The 23008-nt window shown below is 37.5% G+C and overlaps 1 protein-coding gene across 5 annotated transcripts in view; it reads right to left on the bottom strand.

The window, feature by feature from the left end:
• The window catches only part of ADAM23 (ADAM metallopeptidase domain 23), an 83982-nt gene that overhangs the window by 45610 nt on the left and 15364 nt on the right, over positions 1 to 23008 (bottom strand). For all 5 annotated transcript variants that reach the window (XM_060782766.2, XM_060782785.2, XM_060782777.2 and 2 more), the window contains exons 3-9: positions 14790 to 14866; positions 7361 to 7424; positions 5374 to 5456; positions 4006 to 4069; positions 1474 to 1546; positions 990 to 1057; positions 475 to 540 (exon numbers count right to left, since the gene is read on the bottom strand). In XM_060782766.2, the coding sequence (XP_060638749.2) occupies positions 475 to 540; positions 990 to 1057; positions 1474 to 1546; positions 4006 to 4069; positions 5374 to 5456; positions 7361 to 7424; positions 14790 to 14866 (495 nt within the window). The remainder of the gene's footprint in view (positions 1 to 474; positions 541 to 989; positions 1058 to 1473; positions 1547 to 4005; positions 4070 to 5373; positions 5457 to 7360; positions 7425 to 14789; positions 14867 to 23008) is intronic.

Raw genomic sequence — 23008 nt, 5'->3', positions numbered from 1 at the left:
TATTGTCTACAATAATTACAAATAACTAAGCAATGAAGGGAACAGTGATAGCACATATGGCCCTGTTTTGCTCTTAAAACAATTCTAAGCATGTCGTAGATTGAATGCATTAACTGAGCTTGGGAATACAAGCTAAAATAGAGGTGTTTTTTGTTTGTTTTATAAAAGCCATAAAATCCATCTACACTTTATTCCAGATTGATCTTCTGTGTAGAGTTAGAAAGTTTACCCTTAGTCTTCCTGAGACATGTTTCCTGTAGACCTTTAGCAATGCCCAAAGCAAATAACCTGGGCATGGATACATTTTTCTCACATTTGCTTCTCAGCTCTCCACAAGTAAATGAAGTTATCAAGTTGTACTAGCAATTAATATGTATAATAGTTGACAACTGTAAAAAAACACATAAAATATCCTTTCTACAGTTGGGTCTCTAATGTGGTCATTTGATAAAAGAATTAAAACAATTGACTCACCATTTTATGGTCATTAACAATCATCAGCTCTAGGTATTTCATTTCTTCAAATACACCACGTAATGCCTATAAGATTGAAAAACATGCAATTCAATGCAACAACCAGCATAGAGGCCTTGTTTGCTGTGTACTAATCTTGTGTTTTAAATAATATAAATGATGATGATGATGATAGAGGATGAAAAATAGGAAACTTTTAGCAATCTTGATTAAAAAGTTTACACTCCATATTCACCATTCATACTTCTTAAAAAGAACTAATATTCCACCACTCAACTCTGGCCAGAGGCATGTGCTTGTTGATAATATTGATCATTAAGTTGGCTTTCCTAGTTTCAGTTACTTCTGTATGTATACATTCTAGTATCATTAAATTCTTTGATAATTATTCTGTTCCTCCCAAAAATGAAATGTATGAGGAACCACAATACATAGCATAGTTTATGTATGCTTCTTAAAGCTAAAGAGTTCATTAGCTGTTATAGTAGCGTTATAGTACTATTGATAGCACTCACAGCCCTCTTTTTTCTTCGTAGCCATGGCAGCTCAGACAGGAAAGATCGTTGAGAAGAAGTGTCATCATCTACAGAAGGTAAGATTAAAAGCAAAGAGGTTTCAGTTTCATGGGATAGTGCTTTATCAGACGAAAGCTTTTGGGCTGATAAATAGTTTTGTCTAAAGAAGCACGAGTTGTTATTATGTTGTTTTCCCACATTTTTGTCACCTTTGCTTCTATTTATTACATTCTTTTTCAGAACTGTTTGTAGCAATTTCTTGGGCCTCCATTAGGGCTCTACCAAAGACCCTGTTAAAACTGAGGCATGGTTTTCAGAAATAACCTTATGGTTTGATTGACAAATTTCCTCACTTTCAGAAAATAAAGAGCTCAGAGCTCATTATCAAAATATATTATTACAATTGTAATAGCAGTTATTATAACATTAATAATTCAGACATATAACACTTCAGATATTACTGTAATATCATATAAAATTATACCAGGGTCTTCCAAATGCTTGGAAATGTTTCTTCCTAATGTTCTCTGAATGATGTGTGGTCTACATGTATTAGTCTGTAATAGAAGAGACAAGAGGTCTACCATATTGGTGACACAGATCTTAGCACATCGAATTCTAATATATGGATTTTTTTCACATATTTGTACACAGAAAACCTCACTATGAAAATTATACGATCTTGAAATACCTTAATAAAGTCGTCTATAAATGAAGCAGCATATTTTATTATTTTGACTTCAAATATTGAAAAAAAATCATACTATAAATCTTTCTTGTTTTAAGGGGTGTGTAATGAACTGAGTGTAGAGTAATTACATTCCATATCCTGTCCACATTGCTGTACATTTCCTCAACTCTCAGCCAGGACTCTGTGGTCACTGGGCACTCTAAGCCCTTCGTGAGCTAGTTTGGAGACAAGTACTGGATTCTCATCCCCCCCCCCCCCCCCAAAAAAAAACACAGTGTTTTTTTGTTTTTTTTGCAGTTCCTCTGAATTTCCAAATACCTTCCCCTCTGGTATATAGATGGTACCTTTCTGTTATAAAAGAACCAGCACTTATAGAACTGAACCCTCTATCAGTATATGGAATTGAGACTTCCAATAACATTTTTGTAATGTTGGTTTTTTTCTACACAATGTTCCAGCTAATCCAGTCTATCTCTCCTTTCCAATCCCAGTTCCTCATCCCCAGTCAGTATTCTGTGCCCACCAAGCACACTCAGTTCCCACTAGGATGGTTGCAGGAAAATCGCTCCCTTATTTATTTCGCGCATTTCTACCCTGCCCTTCTCAACCCCCGAGGGTTGGTAGCTTAGAAAACCTCAAGGTTGTATCAAGCATGCTAATATATCCCTTTTGTATGTAGAAGGGGGTGTTTTGGTTGCATGAAGACCATAAGTTAGAAAACTGAGTCTGCAATTAGTGAATCACCTGTAAGCAGACTACATATGCCCTTGGCCTCTTCCTGCATGATCCATATAGCCCCAGGGTGTCTTGCCTATTCTTCCCTGCTATGAGTAAACAGATGGCAGATTGCGGTATTTGGAGAGAGTAATCTGGATTCAGGGTTGCTGTAAGAACAGGTTTTTGTCTCCCAGAATGCTTGCCCTTCTGGTGGGTTTCACACAGGCAATTTGTTAGTCACTTTGTGAGCAGAAAGTCGAACTAGACAGGGTTAGATTCTACTCAAGAATAGTGCTTCTTATGATCCCATGGTTCCATTGTTTTGTTTTGGGGTTTGTTTTTTTTTTTGGGGGGGGGGGTGCTGCTAATGATTTTTGCTGTTTATAAACCACAAGGCAGACTGTTCACCTGAGATCAACCTAAAATCTTTTGCTTCCTGAAAAAAACAGAGAGATATTATTGCTTCTACATAATGCTGTGTAAATTCTATCTTCTGGATTAGTTTCTACAAGATCTCTAAACTTCTCCCAAGATAGATGGATGGACAGACAGATGGATAGATAAGATAGACAGACAGATGATAAATTGATGTGTAGGTAATTGTATAGACTGATGATGTATAAATAGATGTATAGAGAGAAAGAGATGCTATCAAATTCAGTTAACATAAGGGAGAACAATGATGAGATATGCATAATGTATACCATCTTAAAACACAGCCGAAATAACATAAAGAAAGAGAGTAATGGGATTGGTTAAATTTGAACTGCTTAACAAAATAGGTATATATAATGTATACTAGTAAAAAAGTGTCAGAGATAATTTTGCTAACAAACAGTGGCAAATATAGAACTTTTATCACATATTATCACATGTTACTTCTGTTTATGAGAGCATACAACTGTTAAGTTCAACCTGGCTATGAAACAGCAATATTAAAATACAGTTTGAATATCCCTTATATGAAAAATACAGGTGAAGTACCCGTTATCCAGAAATCCAAAATCTGAAATACTTCAAAATCTAAACTGTCCACATGGATGTCTAAGATGGTAAGTCATTTAGACGGACTCTTTGCTTTATGATGTGTCAATGTACACAAGTTTTGTTTCATGCCAAAAATTATTTAAAATGTACAAAATTACCTTCAGGATATGTGTATAAGGTGTATATAAAACATAAATTATTTTTTTGTTTAGACTTGGATTCCATTTCCAAGATATTTCATTCTGTGAATATCAGTAAATTTAGGCATTCCTGAATCTAAAACACCTCCGGCCTTAAGAATATTGGATAAAGGATAGTTAACCTGTACAAATGAAGTATTAGAGTACAGTGGTTTATGAAGTCCATATCTTCCTTTAACTCTGGAGAACCAAACATATATACCATGTAGCATGTCGCAAATATTTATTTAAGTATAGAAATAAAAGAAACATGTTGCATAAATATTTCTTTCTGTAGTGTACCTGTATGTTAAAAAAATACAGGTACACAACATACTGGATCTTAATCTGCATAAGATGCTCTTCGTCTGTGTAATTCTTATTTCTATTTGTACATGTCTATCAACAATCAAGTAAAGATCTATGTAATTTATTAACTTACCATACTATGAATTAGCTCCATAGGTTCTATCAAGTATACGTAACTACTGTCTTCAAACATACCACTAGAAGATAAAGGGGGGAGGGAAAAGATTTCAAAACACTACAGTCACCAAGAAATAAATCAATTATAGCAGACTATGCATTTTCAGAATCACATACTCATTGTAAAATATCTGAACATTCCAGAAATTGATGGGGCTACCATAAGTTGACAAGTGACTAGAAGAGAGGTCTAGGAGACATTGTCCCAGGCTCAGGTTTTCTCTATTTTATTCCCTCAGCTTCCCATGCATTAAATTCCAGAGAAGATATTCTAGTTTACTGAACTAGTTTTCCCTGTGATGCCCAACCCTGAAAGTTATGGTTTAAGCACTGCCTGAAAACTGTGGTTTGAAATTATGCTTTGCAAAGAGAACTTAAACTCATTCAGATGTGACAGAAAAACATACTGAACAAACCACAAAATGTTTGTGTCTGACAATAGGCATATGAGAAGAGGAGATGACAGTCAAGCTTATTCACTGTGGAGTACAAAGACGGACAACCCATACCCAATTGAGAAATTCACCAACAGCATCTGTTGTCTAGTAATTAGGGATGTGCTAATTGCATTTTTGATATTTTCAGAGTGTATCTGAAAGGGGAGGAGGGATGTGTCTGAAATTCCAAAGCTCATAAAATAATACTTCCCTTTTCTCTCTGCCAGACATCAACTCCACAAGATATATACCTCTCTTTCTCTTTCATATATTAGATAACCAAGAAATGATGGAAGTGATGGCAAGACCAGGGGTAGGACATAAGGAGGAAAGAAGAGTGTTCTTCTGTTCTTCCTCTGCATAACATTTCTTAGGAGAAGAGCTTCCATTCATTGAGACTGCCTACATTACTACTAGTACAATTGACAGCATCAGTTCATGAGAACACTTCCTCTCACTAGGCCTGCCATTTATTTTCACGCCATCCCTAGTAAGACATTAAGGCACAGAAGAATGTATGTTTTGATAATGACGCCTAGGAAAGAAGGGGAGGATAGGAAAATTTGTCCAGCTTTCACATTGCAGTGAGAAGATAAAACCCACCTCTCATTTGAGGTAGACCTAAAAAAAAAATCACCAGGATCAGTTTAAGAGTCTTAATTGGGAATTTTTTTTTCAGAATAACTGATCTGATACTGCAGGGCTCCTGGCCCACTTTTCTCCTGGAAGAGAAGCATGCTTCCTTACACACAGAACATTTAGTGCAATACCAATTTCTTTGTGCTAAAAACCAGAGGTTTAATAAAACTCCCAACAGTAACAGCTATACGAACTACCAAGGGGAGCCTGTAATTAGTAAGATACTTATCAGCAATATTAATACTTACTGGAGCCCATTACATGTGGAAAGTGCAGCTTTGGAGTCCTTGATACCTCTGATAATCCCATGATAGTAACAGTGCTCTCCTCCCTAAGGATAAACGCAAATCCATTAACTTAAGTTGTTTTCACTCAGTTGAATGTAGCATACCCTACAGCTGGGATAGCTACGTGACTGCAATTCTTAAGTGAAGAATTATTATGCCTTTTTATGTATCTATTTTAAAGACAATGCAAAAAGGTCAATTTAGGCTGTTCTATCTACTAAATAGCCAAAACACATACTTCTAGTTAATAAATAATAATAAATACATGGAGCTGCTGGTGGTGCAGTGGGTTAAACTGCTGAGCTGCTGTACTTGCTGACCAAACAGTCATAAGTTCGAATCTGGGGAGTGGGGTGAACTCCCACTGTTAGCCTCAGCTTCTGCCAACCTACCAGTTCGAAAACATACAAATGTGTGTAGATCAATAGGTACCGCTCCACCAGGAAGGTAATGGCACTCCATGCAGTCACGTAAGCCACATGATCTTGGAGGCGTCTATGGACAATGCTGGCTCTTTGGCTTAGAAATGGAGATGAGCACCACCCACCAGAGTTGGACACAACTAGACGTAACATCAAGGGGAAACCTTTACCATTTTTACAAATAAATCCATTTTGATTTCAGGGAAGTAGTGATTAAAACAACTGAAGTTATATTTAGAGCAAAAGTTTATTATTTTCCATGTTAAAGAAAAATGTATCAGTTAAAAAGATTAAAAGTATTACTCTTGCTTTTCAACATTTTCTTAATATTTTGTTAAAGGTTTAAGGCATATTAAATAAAATGTTTTACACTTGGCTGATGGCGCCTTGAAGTTCTAGTCCTATTGAAAGGCTACTCCTGTCAGAAATTAGCTCTACTTTTAATTTCAGTATCAATACTCTGGAATGGAGAGGTTCTTTTTTTCCAGTTGACAATTTATATAGATAAGAATAAATGTCTGCAGGTACATTTGACAAATCACAAATTGGCTTGTCAAGAATGGGCAGCCTAATAATGCATGCAAAACAAAACATAGAACTTCACTTTTTCATTAGCTTACATCATTGATTAGCAAGTGTCCCCTTTTCTGATTTTGCTCCCAAGAAACAAAGAAAGAATTCATTCAAATGATCAAATGCTCAGAAAGTTTGAAAGACCTCGATGGGCTTTGAAAAGTTTCATAGTCTGTTTCCAATTATTGAGATCCATGAAGTCACGAGTAAGAAAGTAACAGTAGCAACAACAGAAATTATAGATAATATTGATCTACATTTCACTAGAATTGTTTCTATAAGCCTTTTGAGTAGCTGGGGGGATAATCTTTGCAGATGTGTATCTGCTTATTATCATTAGTGACAAACATCATGCATACAATACTCTAAGATTTGAGGACAGGAAATCCATAAAATGTATATATTCATGTATATGTATAAAAAAATTACTCAAACAAATCTGAGTCAACTTAGCAATGGGTCACTAGATGTACTGTTCCTTAACTTATCATAAAAAGGAACCATTCGCTTATCTGAGCAGAGTGAAGAAAGGCAAAAATTTAGTCCTTCCTGGGAGAATGTAAATGAAGCACTAGTGTAGCTGCCATAGTACCACTTCTGGCCTTTTTAAAATGCCTGGACAGGGGAACGGCAGAAGCAAGAGCAACTCCTGTTGCTTCCCCTCAAAGAAAAGATGATGGTTTGGGGCCAATTTTCACCCTTTTTGTGGATTTGGGTTTGGAACGTGAGCTGAGGCCATAAATGGTCTGAGAAAATTTTACAGATATTTGTGAGTATTTCAGGAAAACTATAACCTGAAACAGTAAAAAGCAGAGGGAGTCAGGGGCTTGGGAGTCATAAAAATAGTTTGAGAGTCATGTAAAGGCTAGGCTTTCCCAAACACTGAGCTAAGCAAAACCATGCTTCTAGTGAATATGCTGCTGATTTTCTTTTCTTGAGCAAAGAGACAATACCTTTGAATATTGTGGTTTTCCATCTTCATAATGAATCTCCATGTAATCAGAAGATAATAAATCACTACAAATAAATAAGGAAAGGTACATAAATTTAGTTCTTTAAGCACCATTGTTTTTTTTTTAAAAAAACCCTGCATGGACTCATACATGAGATGTTTTCTTTATTTCAGAAATATGAAAACAAAATAATAATGAATCATTTACCTTAACCATGTCTACAAAATGTGTAATGTTTTCAACTGCTATCTTATTTCATCTAATGTATAATTATTGATGTAATAACTAATTCAATTATTCAATTGAGAGCTTGCAAAAAGATATAAATATAATTAGTTACTTGCAATCAATTCCTCTTTCCAATAATGAAGGATGGGTACATTACATTAGGGGTTTCTATTCAACAAGAAGTAATTCCTTTTGCAGCTTAACTTCACTTTTAATTATTTTTACCATTACAGCAGTGTGTTCTCACTAACTGGCTGTGACGGTGTATGAACACCATAGAACGAATGTCGATTAATATCACATTTAACTGCTATGGCTCAATACTATAGAATCAAGGGAGGTGTAGTTTTCCAAAAGCATTAGCCTCATCTTCCAAAGAGTGTTGGTGCCTCACAAAACTACAATTCCAATTATTCCATAGCACTGTGTCATGGCAGTTAGTGATGTCAAACTACATTCATTCAACAGTTTAGATGCACTGTAAGACCACTTTCATATAGCTGTATAAAATTCACATTGAACTGACGTATATAGCAGTGGGGACTCAGATAATCCAGTTCAAAGCAGATATTGTGGAGTATCTGGTTTTTTTCCGTGTCAGGGTCAACTTGAGAAACTACAGATAGCTTCTGGTGTGAGAGAATTGGCCATCTGGAAGGACATTACCCAGGGGACACCTGGGTGTTTTAATGTTTTACCATCCTGTGGGAGGCTTCTCTCATGTCCCTGTATGAAAAGCTGGAGCCGAGATGGGAGCTCACCCTGCTCCCTGGATTTGAACTACCAACCTGTCGGGCAGCAGTCCTGCCGGCACAATGGTTTAATTAACTGCACCACCGGAATATCTGTCTTGATATTCTGGGTTATATGGCTGTGTGAAAGGGTCCTAAGTATTAATTCAGTCTGTGCCTTGTGCTACTGCTTCCTGCTCTGTTGTGATTGTTCAAGTGATTATGAGTAGATGGGAAGAAAATCCTTTTCTACCACTGAAACTAGCTTTTTAGTTACTTTATGCACCTAAAAGCAAAAAGTTTGGTCACTCTTAAGAAATGAGAACAGATTATTATTTAAATAATAATTTGAACAAATTGTCTTGCGGGACAATGCGGGAATATGAAAGCTTCTTTTATCTGAAGAACTGAATCTGTTAAGGAATATTAAGCAGCATTTACTGTATATGTTTTCATTTTTCAGCTTACAGCCTACATCTAAGTACAATTAAGCAAATACAACGAGTTAGAAGAAAATCAGAAAAACTAGATATGACCACTAACTGCAGAATTCAGCTTGGTCCCCACTTGAGTGCTGGCGTTTTGGGAATAAAAAAACAAATAAACACAGACATTAGAAAGAAAAAGATCTCTGTCTCAAAAGAAAATGAAGAATGGTGTGGGCAGGAAATTGCTCCTGTAAGAAAAGTGTGTGGTTTTGCTTTAATGCTTAGGAAAGTCCTGAAAATATTGATAATAAACATAAAAGCCATTAACTGCTATTGGTGCATCCCCACAGGAATCAAAGAGCTGCTAAAAATACTGGTTTATAAAGACGAGAGAAACAAGCATAGAACTGATGTGTATGTCAATTTGGCCTTTAAGTAAAACAAATACAAGTTGGATGTTTTGCTCTAAGGATTTGAAGGTAAAAAAGGTTATACATAGGCTATTTAGTAAAGACCTGAATACATATGTAAGAACATACTTTGTTCAATATAATGGATATATAAACAAACAATATAATGGATATATAAACAAACAGGGCTCCTCACCTTTGCTGGGAATACACATACAAATAAAAATGATCTTAAATATTCTAATCTTAAACATCACATGTTTTCCCTTAAAAACAAACCTTTAGACAAAATATTGTTGTGAGGATTTACTGAGTATTCCAACATAGAGTGGAAGTAGGAAAAGAAAACAGCAAGTAAATAACTCACATCAGTAAGTTCAAATGGAATCTTAATACTTGGTTCCAAACTTGTAGAAGTTTGTCATAGGCCCCTTCCACACACCTGTATAAAATCCACATTGGACTGGATTATATGGCAGTGTGGACTCCGATAACCCAGTTCAAAGCAGATATTGTGGGTTATCTGCCTTGATAGTCTGTGTGGAAAGGCCCATAGATCTCCAGGATTATTTTTATGTTATTAGTTATACCATTAATGAAATGAACAATTACAGATGCCTTTAAGTCTGGGAAGTCAGTTTTGCAAATGAGAAGTTGACAATTGTATTCCTCCAAATGTTTTTGACCCATCACTCTCAGAGCCCTTCCATACAGCCATATAATTCAGAATATCAAGGAAGATAATGTACAATATCTGCTTTGAACTGGGTTATCTGAGTCTACAGATAACCCAGTTCAAATCAGATAATATGGGATTTTATACAGCTGTGTGGAAGGAGCCTCAGTTTCCTTCTACACTGCCATATAATCCAGTTTAGCAATACAGATAATCTGGATTTTATATGACAGCATAGAAGGGGCCTCACTACGGACTGGATCTACGCTGCTCTATATCCCAGGATTTTATCCCAGATTATAATTTTTGAACTGGATTATATGATTCTACACTGCCAGAAAGGGCCCTTCTACACATCCATACAACCCGGAATATCAAGGTAGATAATTCACAATTGGATAAGAAGATAATCTGGGAACCGATGCTGGGATAAAGGATAGTGTGGAAGGGGCCTGAGATGTTGTCACTTAAGATGGTATCGTGGGATTTCAATGTAGGCTGAGGCTACTTCCCTATTTGGCTATGTGAGAGTCAGGATTCAGGTCAATACAAGGCAAGTAATACAATTTAAACTCCATTAGTGTAAAAAAAAATGTCTCTTGAGATCCAGCTGTGCCTGTCTCAGCAAAGTTTTACCAGATGCCATCTTCGGTATGGCAAGGGGACAGCCAACATGCAAAGCCCATTTTTTTCCCTTGGCTATGCAGACTTTGGAATGGGTTTCATAGACCAACTCTGAATGAATGGAACTGACCTTAGACTGTAAACCTAAGGGCAAGGGACTTACTGTATACTGTTTCTGTAAAGTATCATGTATGCTGATGGTGCTATATAAATTAAAACAACAACAACAACAACAGCCTGCAGACTGAGAAAGACTTTATACAAATACCACCTTTTTCAATAAATAAATAAATAAATAACACGCAGTGGTTTTGTTTACTTCTGCCCCATCCCCAAACTTCTTCCAAAAGAAGAATTCATTAAGACAAATCTTCAGATCCTCCTGCTGGGGATTTTTAAGGGGAAATGACCACCCTTGCACTACAGTCAAGCCATAGTTGGATACAATATAATGGCAACATACTGGCTGTTACAGTTAAAGCACAGTGTACTGGCCCACTACAAACTCTCTCATCAAGCAATCAGTGTGCAGTAACGTATTTCACAAATCAGTGGTAGACTGGGGAATTCATAAGCCATAACTATGGTAACAGAACTCATTCTCAAGCATGAATGGTAAAGGGCATTATCTTCCTTCAGTCACAGAACTACAAGAATGCATACTGAGGGCCATTCCAGACGGCCCCAAAATGCAGCTCAAGGTACCTGAATGATACCTCAGGTAAAAGCAAATTAATGCAGAGTAATCTGGGTTTTCCCAGTTTACTCCAAATTAATTAAACATCTCTAAAGATCTGGACTTTAAGCTAGTGAAGAAGAGTGCAGAGACACACAAACCACTCACTCCCCACAGCTTGAACATTTTCCATCTTGAGCTATTGCTTTTATCCTTTAAATGGCCTTGGATCAGGATGCACTGTGAATTCTCTCCCCAGATAGGAAACTTGTATTTATATTTACTTACTAAGGCCCCTTCTACACTGCCATATAAAAACCAGATTATTTGCTTTGATAAATTCCATACTTATATATGGACAACTATGGAGAATAAAAGAAAGTGCCGCAGTAGCATATGTCCCATGCAGTTAGCATTTCTTATTTAAAGCATTTTTTTCCACTCTAAAGCTGGGAAAGCCTCTTATTTGCTGAACGTTCTATACATAACAATAGGGACAGAGTACCTTAATTTGGCCATTTTGCAAAACCAAACATTTCACATAAAATATACTGCTACATATCTTTGGATTAAGAAATGCATTTACTACTTCAATTAGCAATTGTTTCCTTACTTTTCCTCTTTTGCATCTTTTCACTTAATATTTCTTATACCTATATGGACAGCTTTCCACATCTTTTGCATCTTTCCTTCTAAATACTGCAGTAATCCTACCTTGCAATTGCAGAAAGAAAAGAACAGCAAACAACATTTACTCTATAATATGCAGCACACACACTATCAAACTACTGCAGTCACCTAACCTGCTACACTAAATCAATCTTATTGAACATGTAGGATTTTACAGTGGGATTAATTTGGAATAGACAAAATAGGCTGTACTTCGTACAATTAAGAATGTGAAATTTGGCAGCATAAATAACGTGTTTGGAGTAGCCCTTTGTTGGAAGCAATGTCTTGAAATACAGCTACAGCTGATACCTTGTTGGTGACCATTGTGCCCTGAACCTCGGACTACATGTTTTGGATCTTGACTTGGACATTTGGCGAGACTATCTGCTACTGATCTTGTGGAACGAATATTAGACTTCTTTCTTGCTTTGAACTTCTGTTTGAACTGATTACTGTGTTGACTTTTGAACTGCCTCTGACTATCGTATTTGGAGAACGACAGTACAGTGTGATACAAAATGTGCCCCAGAGGTTTTCCTAGTCCTCCAAAATTAGTTCTTAGTATGTACTAGCTGTGCCCTGCCACGCGTTGCTGTGGCCTATAGTAAAACTTATCAAAGTTGAGGTAGATATCTGGACTATTATGAAAGAGAGGTCCCTACCTATTCCTTCCCCCTTTTCCTCCCCCTTTCTCTCCTTTCTTCCTTCTCTACCTCTTTCTTTCTTTCCTTCTTTCACTACTTGGTTTCATCCTTCTCTCTTTCCTTCATTCCCTCCCCCTTTCTTCCTTTGCCTTTCTTCCCTCCCTGTTTGCTTCCTTCTTTCACTTTTTATTTCCTTTTATTTCACCACCATCATAACAATAACAATAATGCAATGCATTGCCTCTGGGACCTGACACCTCTCCCATTCCCCCTAAAAGAGTCTCATAGGAATAATAGCATAATAATAATAATAGAAATAACAACCTTTACCCGCCACGTGTTGCTGTGGCCAATCTTCCCTCTTTCTCTCATTCTTTCCCTCCTTCCTTCATTCCCATATTTCCTTCTCCTCTTCTTTCTCTATCTCTTTCCTTCCTTCCCCCTTTTTCTTTCTTTTCTGCTGTCTCTCTTTTCTTTCCTTCCATCTTTCCTTTTCTTTCCTTTTCTTCTTCCTCTAACTTTCCTTCCTCCCCCCTTTTTCTTTACCTCCCTTTCTCTTTCTTCCTTCTTTCCTTCCTTCCTGTCTTTCCTAGATTTTGACAGGGCGGGAAGGGGCGGGGTGGGGTTTGGAGGTGGAGTGAAGTAAAAGGAGGTAGGATTGGGGCAGGGGAGTGATGGAGCGTGGGGTTGCGTGTGTGTGTGCGGCGGCGGGGGGAGTGATGGAGCATGGGGTTGCGTGTGTGTGTGCAGCAGCGGGGGGAGTGGGGTTGCGTGTGTGTGTGCGGCGGGGGGGGAGTGATGGAGTGTGGGGTTACGTGTGTGTGTGCGGCGGTGGGGGGAGTGATGGAGCGTGGGGTTGCGTGTGTGTGTGCGGCAGGGGGTGTGTGTGTGCGGGAAGTGGCGGGGCTTGGAGTAGGCATGGTTTCCGCAGAGGGAACGTTGGCCGGAAGGCCATGTGCGCGCGCCAGGGAACTTGCGGCTGGGCACCAATGCGCATGCTCATTGTTTTGCCGTTTTGTGAGTGTGTTGTTGTGTTGTTTTTCATTTTGAGTAGATATGTTTGTACCTTGTGGGTTGTGTTATGGGCATGGACATTTTGGTTAAGTTTCGTTGGGGGTTTTTTGAGTTTTGTTGTTTTGCCATTTTGTGAGTGTGTTGTTTTTCATTTTGAGTAGATATGTTTGTACCTTGTGGGTTGTGATATGGGCACGGGGATTTTAGTTAAGTTTCGTTGGGGGATTTTTGAGTTTTGTTGTTTTGCCGTTTTGTGAGTGTGTTGTTGTGTTGTTTTTCATTTTGAGTAGATATGTTTGTACCTTGTGGGTTGTGTTATGGGCATGGGAATTTTGGTTAAGTTTCGTTGGGTTTTTTTTTAGTTTTGTTCTTTTGCTGTTTTGTGAGTGTGTTGTTGTGTTGTTTTTCATTTTGAGTAGATATGTTTGTACCTTGTGGGTTGTGTTATGGGCATGGGAATTTTGGTTAAGTTTCGTTGGGGTTTTTTTGAGTTTTGTTGTTTTGCCGTTTTGTGAGTGTGTTGCTGTGTTGTTTTTCATTTTGAGTAGATATGTTTGTACCTTGTGGGTTGTGTTATGGGCATGGGGATTTTAGTTAAGTTTCGTTGGGGGATTTTTGAGTTGTATTGTTTTGCCGTTTTGTGAGTGTGTTGTTGTGTTGTTTTTCATTTTGAGTAGATATGTTTGTACCTTGTGGGTTGTGTTATGGGCATGGGAATTTTGGTTAAGTTTCGTTGGGGGGTTTTTGAGTTTTGTTTCTCCGTTGGATGCCCCTAACAAATTTATATATATAGATGGAGAGCTACAAAAGAGCATTGCCAACTCTTGGGAAAACAGCAGTATCCAGCAGAAGTACACAACTTGAACTTGGCTTCTGAGATTACTCATTGTACAGTCAGACTTCCATATTTATAATTTGACATTTGTGGGTTGGATTATTCACAATTTGATTCTGACATATATTCAAATGTAAATCCCATGGATTACAGTGTTTTTGCTACAAATCACTAGGTTCTTCAGCATGACTCTTAAGTCATGCTTGAAGGCCTAGAAATTTCTCTACAGTAAAAAATTAGCAAGTTCTTTATTCATGATTTTCATTTTCCTAGAGGTCTTGTGCCCAAACCTCTGTGAATGTGGAGAATTGACTGTTTCCCCTTTGCATAATTTTGTCACAAACATATTTGGAGGGTTAGCATTTCCTTTGTAGTCTGGGATAGATACTATTTCAAGAAATGAATACATCCTCTATAGTTTCTGACAAACGGAATATGTCATGATTTCTATAATGAAAAAGAAGAAATAATGATTACAAATGTAAACTTACTTATTCAGTGAGAGGTCAAGAACAAACGAAGAGCCAAAGGCTTCAATTTGAAAACTTGCCTGAGCCAGATGCACAGCCTAAAGGGAAGAAGTGAAGAATGTAGGGGCAGGGGGAGAAGAAACAAGCACAAGAGAAACATTATTTTGCAAAATAGTCAGAAAAATCCAGTTCATTCACCAAGTTTTAATTATCTTAGACATAGTAAATTTACATTATTGCAATACATGTGAGACATTTCCAAGTTATTACCAGAGCATGGTAAATTACTAGCCATACTGACTGGGGAATTCTAGGCATTCTAGTACACAATAAAGGGTTTTGTTTTTTTTTTCAAGCTATGTCTATTACATTGAAGACCTTAGAAGTTAACTGTATATATATTTTGTTCTATTACTCATTATGTGCCTTTATTAGGGAACTCATTGTCATTGGTACAGTAATATAGTCCCATTCTTTTCTTTATTTCCAGGGAGAGTTATATGTCCAGCACCCACTGAGTTTTTTCCACAAGAAGATTTAATGGGCAAACAGAAAACAGGAAGTGGGGGGGGGGGGCTTTGCTTATTGTACAAGGCCCTTGTAAAAAGGAGACATCACTGACACAAATCTAGCTGTCAACATATTTTCTGTTTGTTTAGCAAAGAAGATGGAACCATTTTCTTCTTCCTCATCCCTCTCCCCCATCAGTATTTTCTATTTCTCCAGGGCTGGATACAGACAGCAGTTTGTACTCGCATCTGTTTCCATATCACAGCTGTTTCTATTTCTATATCACCCATCATGTGCTGCCTGTCACTGGCCAAGTGGAAGGTGAGAGCATGAGGGATTTTGTATAAGGCCAGTCCTCCCTACATCCCCCTTTCTCTTTCCATTGGGGCACCTTGAGGAAAAAGTCAGTAGACACTGGAGATTCAACTAACTTTCTTTCCTTAAAGGTGGGAATGGGCAGCTGACAGCAAAAAGGTTTGGGTTTCTTAGTATTTTGAGTTTGAGATGTCTGGATAGACTCAACCTATACATGTAAGATGAACGTGTGGATTTCTGTTTTTATTTTATTTGAAAGTAATGAGCCCTACAGTGCTCAGAATACAATGGAGTCCTACCAGCTGCATCACAAAAACTGAAGAGAAGCTGATGCACACACTCTAGACACTGCAAGCCTCAGCAGTACATCCTGCAGTGGCCAGGAACACCGCATTTCGTCCTAATCTATAGAGTTTTGTAATTCTCCTGTTTGTACAGCTACTAAAGTCCACAGACTGTAGTCATTTCAGCTTCTATGATATGGCTTGCAGCATGTAGGTTCCCATGTTCAGAAATCTCCAGCTTTTCCAGTTTCGCTTGTTAAACCTCTGTCATCCAACTTTGGGTGAATCTACACTACAAAAATAATGCCATGGTTCAGTGTATGAATCCCTGGGAGTTGTAGTATGGTGAGGCACAGCAGTCTTTGGAAGAGAAAAATTAAAGACCTTGTAAAATTGCAGGATTTTATGGTGGCAGTTAAAGTAGTGTCAAGCTGCATTAATTCTACAGTGCAGGTTCATCTTTTCTCAGCTGAATTTAAAATGCTCCTCTTACTTTTTCCTCCTCCTACATACCTTCTTAATCCTATTTCAATTGCTACAAATTCATTTCAAAACACAACAGTGTGAATCCATTTTAGCAGGACGGAGAGGAGGGATAGAGTCTTGTCTTTCCTAGGGAGCCCAGAATATCAAGGCAGAAAATCCATATAAACAAGAATATGAAGGCAGAAAACCCTACAATATCTGTTTTGAACTGAGTTATCTGAGTCCACACTGCCATATATTCCAGTTCAAAGCAGATAATGTGGGATTTTATTCAGTTCTGTGGAAGGAGCTCCAGACAGAAGCAGAGTAATGCAGACTCTCCTGGCTTTGAAACAGACTATACTGTGGTGTATAGCTTCAAAAGGAATACCCATACCTTGCAAAATATAAGGTAAGGTGACAGCTCTGCTGATTAAGAAGGGCTTTCCTTGATAAGATCCCCCTTAATTGCAGCATGCTCAAATGGCATACAAGATGTTTTTTTTTCTTTCTCTCAGATACATGATTACCCTCAAATCTAAATTACATAAAATATGATAATTTGTAGAAAATAATTCCTGATTTGAAATTTTATCTCCATTCAGTTCTGATTTTTATTTGTCTTTGAGATTTGTAGAAATTTTTATATTTTAAGACTTAGTTATACTGGTTTTCTTCTCGCCATCCCCTTCTTTTTTGTACTGTATCTGTGTCAAGTGACACAGGAAAGAAACTGGAACTTGCAGAGATCAAACACTGGAAGAGATTTTACTGTCTACTTATTTTGAGAGAAGGGTTACTTTTTTTCTGCAAAACAATGTTTATTTTATATTAATAATGTCAGCATACAAGTTTTGATTCAGAAGTATGATCCAGTGAGTTCAGGGGATTACTATTAGGTGAATTTATACAACACTATATATAATTGAAATTGTAAAGATAATTTTGGACACCCTGTACTGTAGCCTGAGATCAAAAGTATTTCTTTAGCATGATCATGTTTTCACACTATATCCTTCTTAATGAATTACATTTCTTTTATCTCCTGGAACTAAAAGTTTAGTACTCTTTTGTTTGCACCCAGCCTCCACGTTTTTAATTCCAAGGAAAACCCTGTGAAATAATATATACAGGCAATTCCCAAATTATGATTAATATAGGTTCTATAGGCTTGTTCTTAAGTTGAATGTGTTGTAAGTCAGAACAGGCACATTTTTAAGGAAAATTTGGCTAGCCGTTGAAATAATGATTATTATTATGTTTGTTTATACCCTGCTTTTTCTCTCCGCAAGGAGACTCAAAGCGGATTACTGAGAAACCTTCAGTGGTGATACCTTTTTCCCATAATAACTTTTCCAGGAGTTAATTTCCCTTCTGAGGAGCAGATTTCTCTCACTTCCAGTTATTATACCCCTGTTCTTAACTATGAGTCATTTGTAAGTCGGATGTTTGTAACTTGGGGACTGCCTGTAGACTGAGGGCCCTTCCACACAGTCCTACATCCCAGAATATCAAGGTGGAAAATCCCACATTATCTGAGTGTAGATTCGGCTAGCCCAATTAAAAGCAGATAGTGTGGGATTTTCTGCCTTGATATTCTGGGATATAGGGCTGTGTGGAAGGGCCCTCAGAAGCAACAGTTGGCCAAGGTTACCATATAGTAAACCTTGCATGTGAGAGAAAGGTGTAATTTTGAACAGGTTTGATAAAAGGATTTATTGTTAATCATGTTACACATACAGTTGTATATTTACAGACTATTTTATTTATTGCTGTGGGGCTCCTAAACTGAGAACATGAATACAAGGACATCGCTGCTTAAAACAGTACTTTTTGTGTTCTTACTCATTAATCATTTATCTTATTGTCTGGTACATACATCCTAGTTTTTCATCCATGAAATGTCGGCAAGCATGAGACTTTGGCATGCTTAGCAACATGTAAACATTTGGACTCAGTATTTTAATAGAGTGTAACGAATTAAAGGGAGACTGTGTATACATTTGTTGATAGACTTAAATTTAAAAACAATTTTTATGAGTCTTTGTTGAAAGTGCTGTCATTTTTCCTGTCTTTTCATTTCTTCTTTTGTGATTATACTGGTGTACTATTTTGTGCATTGTCATAACTGTTCTTTAAACATTTTATTTATTGCTTATAAAATAGTATAATAAAGACCATCACAGCTTGGGAAAGAAGTTAAGAAGTTCTTTCCCAGGAGGCTGATGATTTCCTGATGGCTTTGGAGAATTTTCTTGTCACCTCGGCAGACAATATTGTTGGAGCTATAGTTGATCTCAAGAATTGGGATATGACCAAGGTGCCAAGAACAATAACTCCTGAGTGCGCCTTTCACAGGTAAAATCTAAATCAGCCCCTTGGTTTTCTAGGGAGCTGGCAACAATGAAATGAGTGAGACAGCAACTCATAAAACATTGCCAAGAAACCTAGAGTAAGTCAAATCAGGCATGGACTATGGCAGTTTTCCAAACTTTTCATGTTGGTGATGGGCTTTTTTATGCAACACACTGAAGGACAACAGCTGACACACCAGTGTGATGCAATACACAGTTTGAAAACCTCTGGGCTACAGCCTATTTGAATGCCTATGAGATGGCAGTGCTAGCACACACATACATATATACACATGGAAATTCAATCTGCCATCATTGCATCTGCAGAGAAACATTCATCCTAGCTGTCTTGATTGGTTAGGGATCTTTTAAGACTTGATCTACAAGAGAATGCAGATCATTTGGCAGTCTCCAGTGAAGAAATTCCTGGGCATTTTGCAGATATAAATGTTTGGCTATTTTCCAGCATGGACAACATAGTTGACACAGTGCAGCCAATGTAGCTTTGGACCCTACTTATCCAGTGATAATGGATAATTTTCTTTTTGTACAACTGATGGATGCGGACAGGACCTTTAAGAGGGGAAATCTACCACATTTTTCCAGATCCTTGCCATTTCTGGTTCATTAAACACACTGAAGGAGGAGTGACTGAGTGCATAGAAGAGCAGTTAATGACTCTTTACAGCAGGGCAAGATCCCAAATTGGCTAAAGAGGAATGATGTAAGACCTCTATTGAAAAAAAAAAACAAATTACCTGGATCCTGTCATACTGGATAACTATCCAGTTTTCAATTCTGGCAGTCCCTGAGTTACAAACACCTCATATTCAAGAACAGGGGTGAGAAAACAGGGAGATAAATCTACCCATAAGAAGGGAAATTCATTCCTGAAAGAGTTATCATGTGGGAAAGGTGTCTTCACTGAAGCTTTCTCACCAATCCTTGTCTCCACAACTAGCCAAACTTTTCAAAATCCAATTGTCAGAGGGATAGAAAGTGAGGTGAAATCTTCTGAACAGGGTTATTTGTCGTGTCAGGGCAACCAGTCAATTATATTACATTTCTAACAGAACAAAGCAAACAAACAGACAAAACAGGGTCACAGACAGCAAAAATAAAATAAAAAACACTACAGGGGTGTTAACCCTTTCCTGTGCTATCCAAAACTTTTTATATGGGGGGGGGGGGGAGAGTGCTAGAGTTACATTTAAAAGTGTACCTATTCTGACTTACAAACAAATTCAACTTAAGGACAAACCTACAGAACCTATCTTGTTCATAACTTGGGGACTTCTGTTTTGGAGTAAGACACTGTGTGGTAGCTTCTCAGCTCCAGAGGCTTCATAATGAGACAGATTTTCAGAAAGATAAAGTCTAAAACATCTAGAGGGTCAATCCACAGATCCAGATCCATTTCCATTTAGTTTCAGGTTTGGTTATGTTTTGGTTCCCCGATTAGATAACATATAGCAGAAACTGGCCAGGAATAATGTGTCCTTGTTGGTTCTGCATTATCTCTCTAGTATTAAACTTGTATTAAACTTGTATTAAAAGTTATTTACCTGCTGACAAAAGCAAAGCAAAGGGGGGAAGGCCAAGAGTAGCTTCACCACATGTGCTTAAGATGATGGATGGTGAGCTTCAATGTATATGAGAACTAGCATACATTTTTATAATAAGATATAGTCTTTCAGAGTCTATATCCAATAATTTATAGCTTAAAAAGTTAAAGTCAGAATTTTTAGTTGTGTCTGGAAACGAACCATTATTCAGTAAAGCTGCTGTAAGAGAAGAGCTATACGTTTTCTGTAACCTGCCACTGTCAACAATCTGGTCGCAGCATTCTGGAGCTGATGAAGGTTCCACAGAGTTTCCAAAGACACAAGGCGTTACAATAGTATCAACAGTCAAAGCATGTGTCGACATGAAAAATATGCTTCCTTAACCAGTGAAAGTATGGCTGTAACATGCGTACAGTATTTCCTAGTATTTCTCAAGAGGCAGCCCAGGTAATGTGTTTGAGTAATCCAGACAAAATATACCTTGTGGTTATATCAGACACATAAAGTAACAGATGTAGCCTCAGCTGAACAAAATCACTTCAGACAACCACCAAACTCTTGACATCAAGCACTATGTACTGAACACTGAGCAGTGAAGGAAGTGTGACTCCACACAGTGTACTCCCCGAAATACCTTCCAGTTCAGCAGAACTACCCCACCTTAACTGGGTAATGTTTCAAATCAATGGACACAAAAATTGACTGACTAGCCAAAGGAGAGGGGGAATGGATGGCTATCTTGGAAAAGGACATGTTTCACTGGCTGGTATCCTAAACAAGAACACCCTACAGTCCAAGAGTTTGCCATATGTCTTTACAGCCACTGAAGATATATCCCCCATGATTTCTCTAATCCGTGTCTAAACTTCATACACCAACATGTCAGGCTACACACCTGAAATCTCATTTCTCTGGGAGACAGTCATTTTAAAATATTTAATTTAGGCTGAAGAAAGGTCAATGGAAGTTGCCAAGCTTCCTGGCAACCCTTTTTTAAGGCTGAAGAAGTCAAGGCCAGGGATTTCTAAGAAGTTAGGCAGTTTCATCTGATACATTTAAACAGTGTTCTACTTTACTAGCTAACCAATTGTTTGAATATCATTTGTTTTGCATGCCTTCAAATCATTTCTGACTTACTCCAAGGCAAGCTTATCAGAAATGTTCTAGACACAATTCTGTTCAAATGGAATTTGCGATTGCCTTCTCCTGAGGCTGCAAATTTTTCAGATAAATTTTGCCCAAGGTCACCCATTGGGTTTTCATGGCTGAATGGCGATTTGAATTCTGGTCACCCAGAGTCCTAGTCCAACACTCAACCGCTACACCACACATTTCACCAAATACTACTATAAGGTTAAATTTATCTGCTACTATAATTTCCTTCAATAAAATATATAGGTAACGCCCATGGTAATAATTAAGAAATTTCAATTGATATCCTTTTACAAAGAGAACCATAACATCATTTTTTGAAACAGGAGAAACTCTGGTTTTGTCAAAGCCTCAGTTAGTCTTTAATTGCTTCAGAATCCCTCTTCCATTATTTATCATTCTAAAATAGTTTGTAGTTCATAATTAAGTGAAAATCCCATTTTAAAAAATCTACAGAATATGCATGCAAAGCAGGATAATCTCTTCGTTTATCTCAGGCTATGGCATAGGAAAAAAGCCCTTTTTTAATATTAAAGGTTCTTAATACACTTGTTAAGGGCATTCCATCTGCTAAAGCCAAATAAATAAATAAATAAATAAATAAATAAATAAATGGCCATAATCCAGCTATGAATTGATACAGCTGTCAAACTTACAGAAACAAAGCTCTCTTGATTGTTCTAACTCCTTCTCCTCCATAAAATGTCCTCTATACCCACAGATTCACCCACCTTGAAAATACCCCCCCCCCAAAAAAAACCCACATTCTAATTTGCAAACTGTGGTTTTGTCATTTCATATAAGGAACATCATTTTACTATGCTACTGTTTCTAATGGGACTTTAGCATACACACATTTTGGTGTCTACATGGGGTTCTGAACCAAGCCTGAATGGCTATCTGATGCCCACTTGTACGTGCAATGATACACAAATATCATTGAAAAAATCTAGGGTTTCCACTTACAATTCTTCATCCGGCTAGGAACTATACATATGCAATAGGCTATTTCCATGTGCACATGTAACTTCTAGCTAGAATAAAACCACTATCTTTAAATAATCCATGGCTCTAAAAATGGATCAGAATCAGTATTTTTCAAACAAAATTAAAATAGGAAATGTATATATTGAGTGTCATTTTTTAAAAAAATGTCCATGCAACTTTATGGAAAACCTGGACTACAGGTCCCATGGAACCTGTAGTTCAGGTTCCATGGGACCTGGGATGTACCCTTCCTAAAATGCCCTGATATTCTCTTCTATGGCTGAATTCTCCCCTAGCTAATTTCCCACTGAATTAGTACAGATTGCTTTTCCATTGATGGGGAAAAGAACAATGTGTACCAGAACTACTGGAAAAAACGATGAAAAGAGGGTTCTTCACTCTTTCGCAATAAAGAAAGAAGGTTGTCTGTGAGTTGGAATGTGGAAGCAGCTCTTGACACTCATAGCAGAAACACACACAGTCCATGGACTACTCTTTTCTAGGTAGTCCATAAAAACTCGCCATTATTACGAAGTATGGAATTATTTCATAATTTTTCAATAGCACAAATATTCAACAATTCTACATAGTAATACTGATGCCCACCA

This window comes from Anolis sagrei, chromosome 1 (genome assembly GCF_037176765.1).
Source record: "Anolis sagrei isolate rAnoSag1 chromosome 1, rAnoSag1.mat, whole genome shotgun sequence".
Classification (NCBI taxonomy): Eukaryota; Metazoa; Chordata; class Lepidosauria; order Squamata; family Dactyloidae; genus Anolis; species Anolis sagrei.
This window is presented reverse-complemented; position numbering and strand designations above follow the sequence as displayed.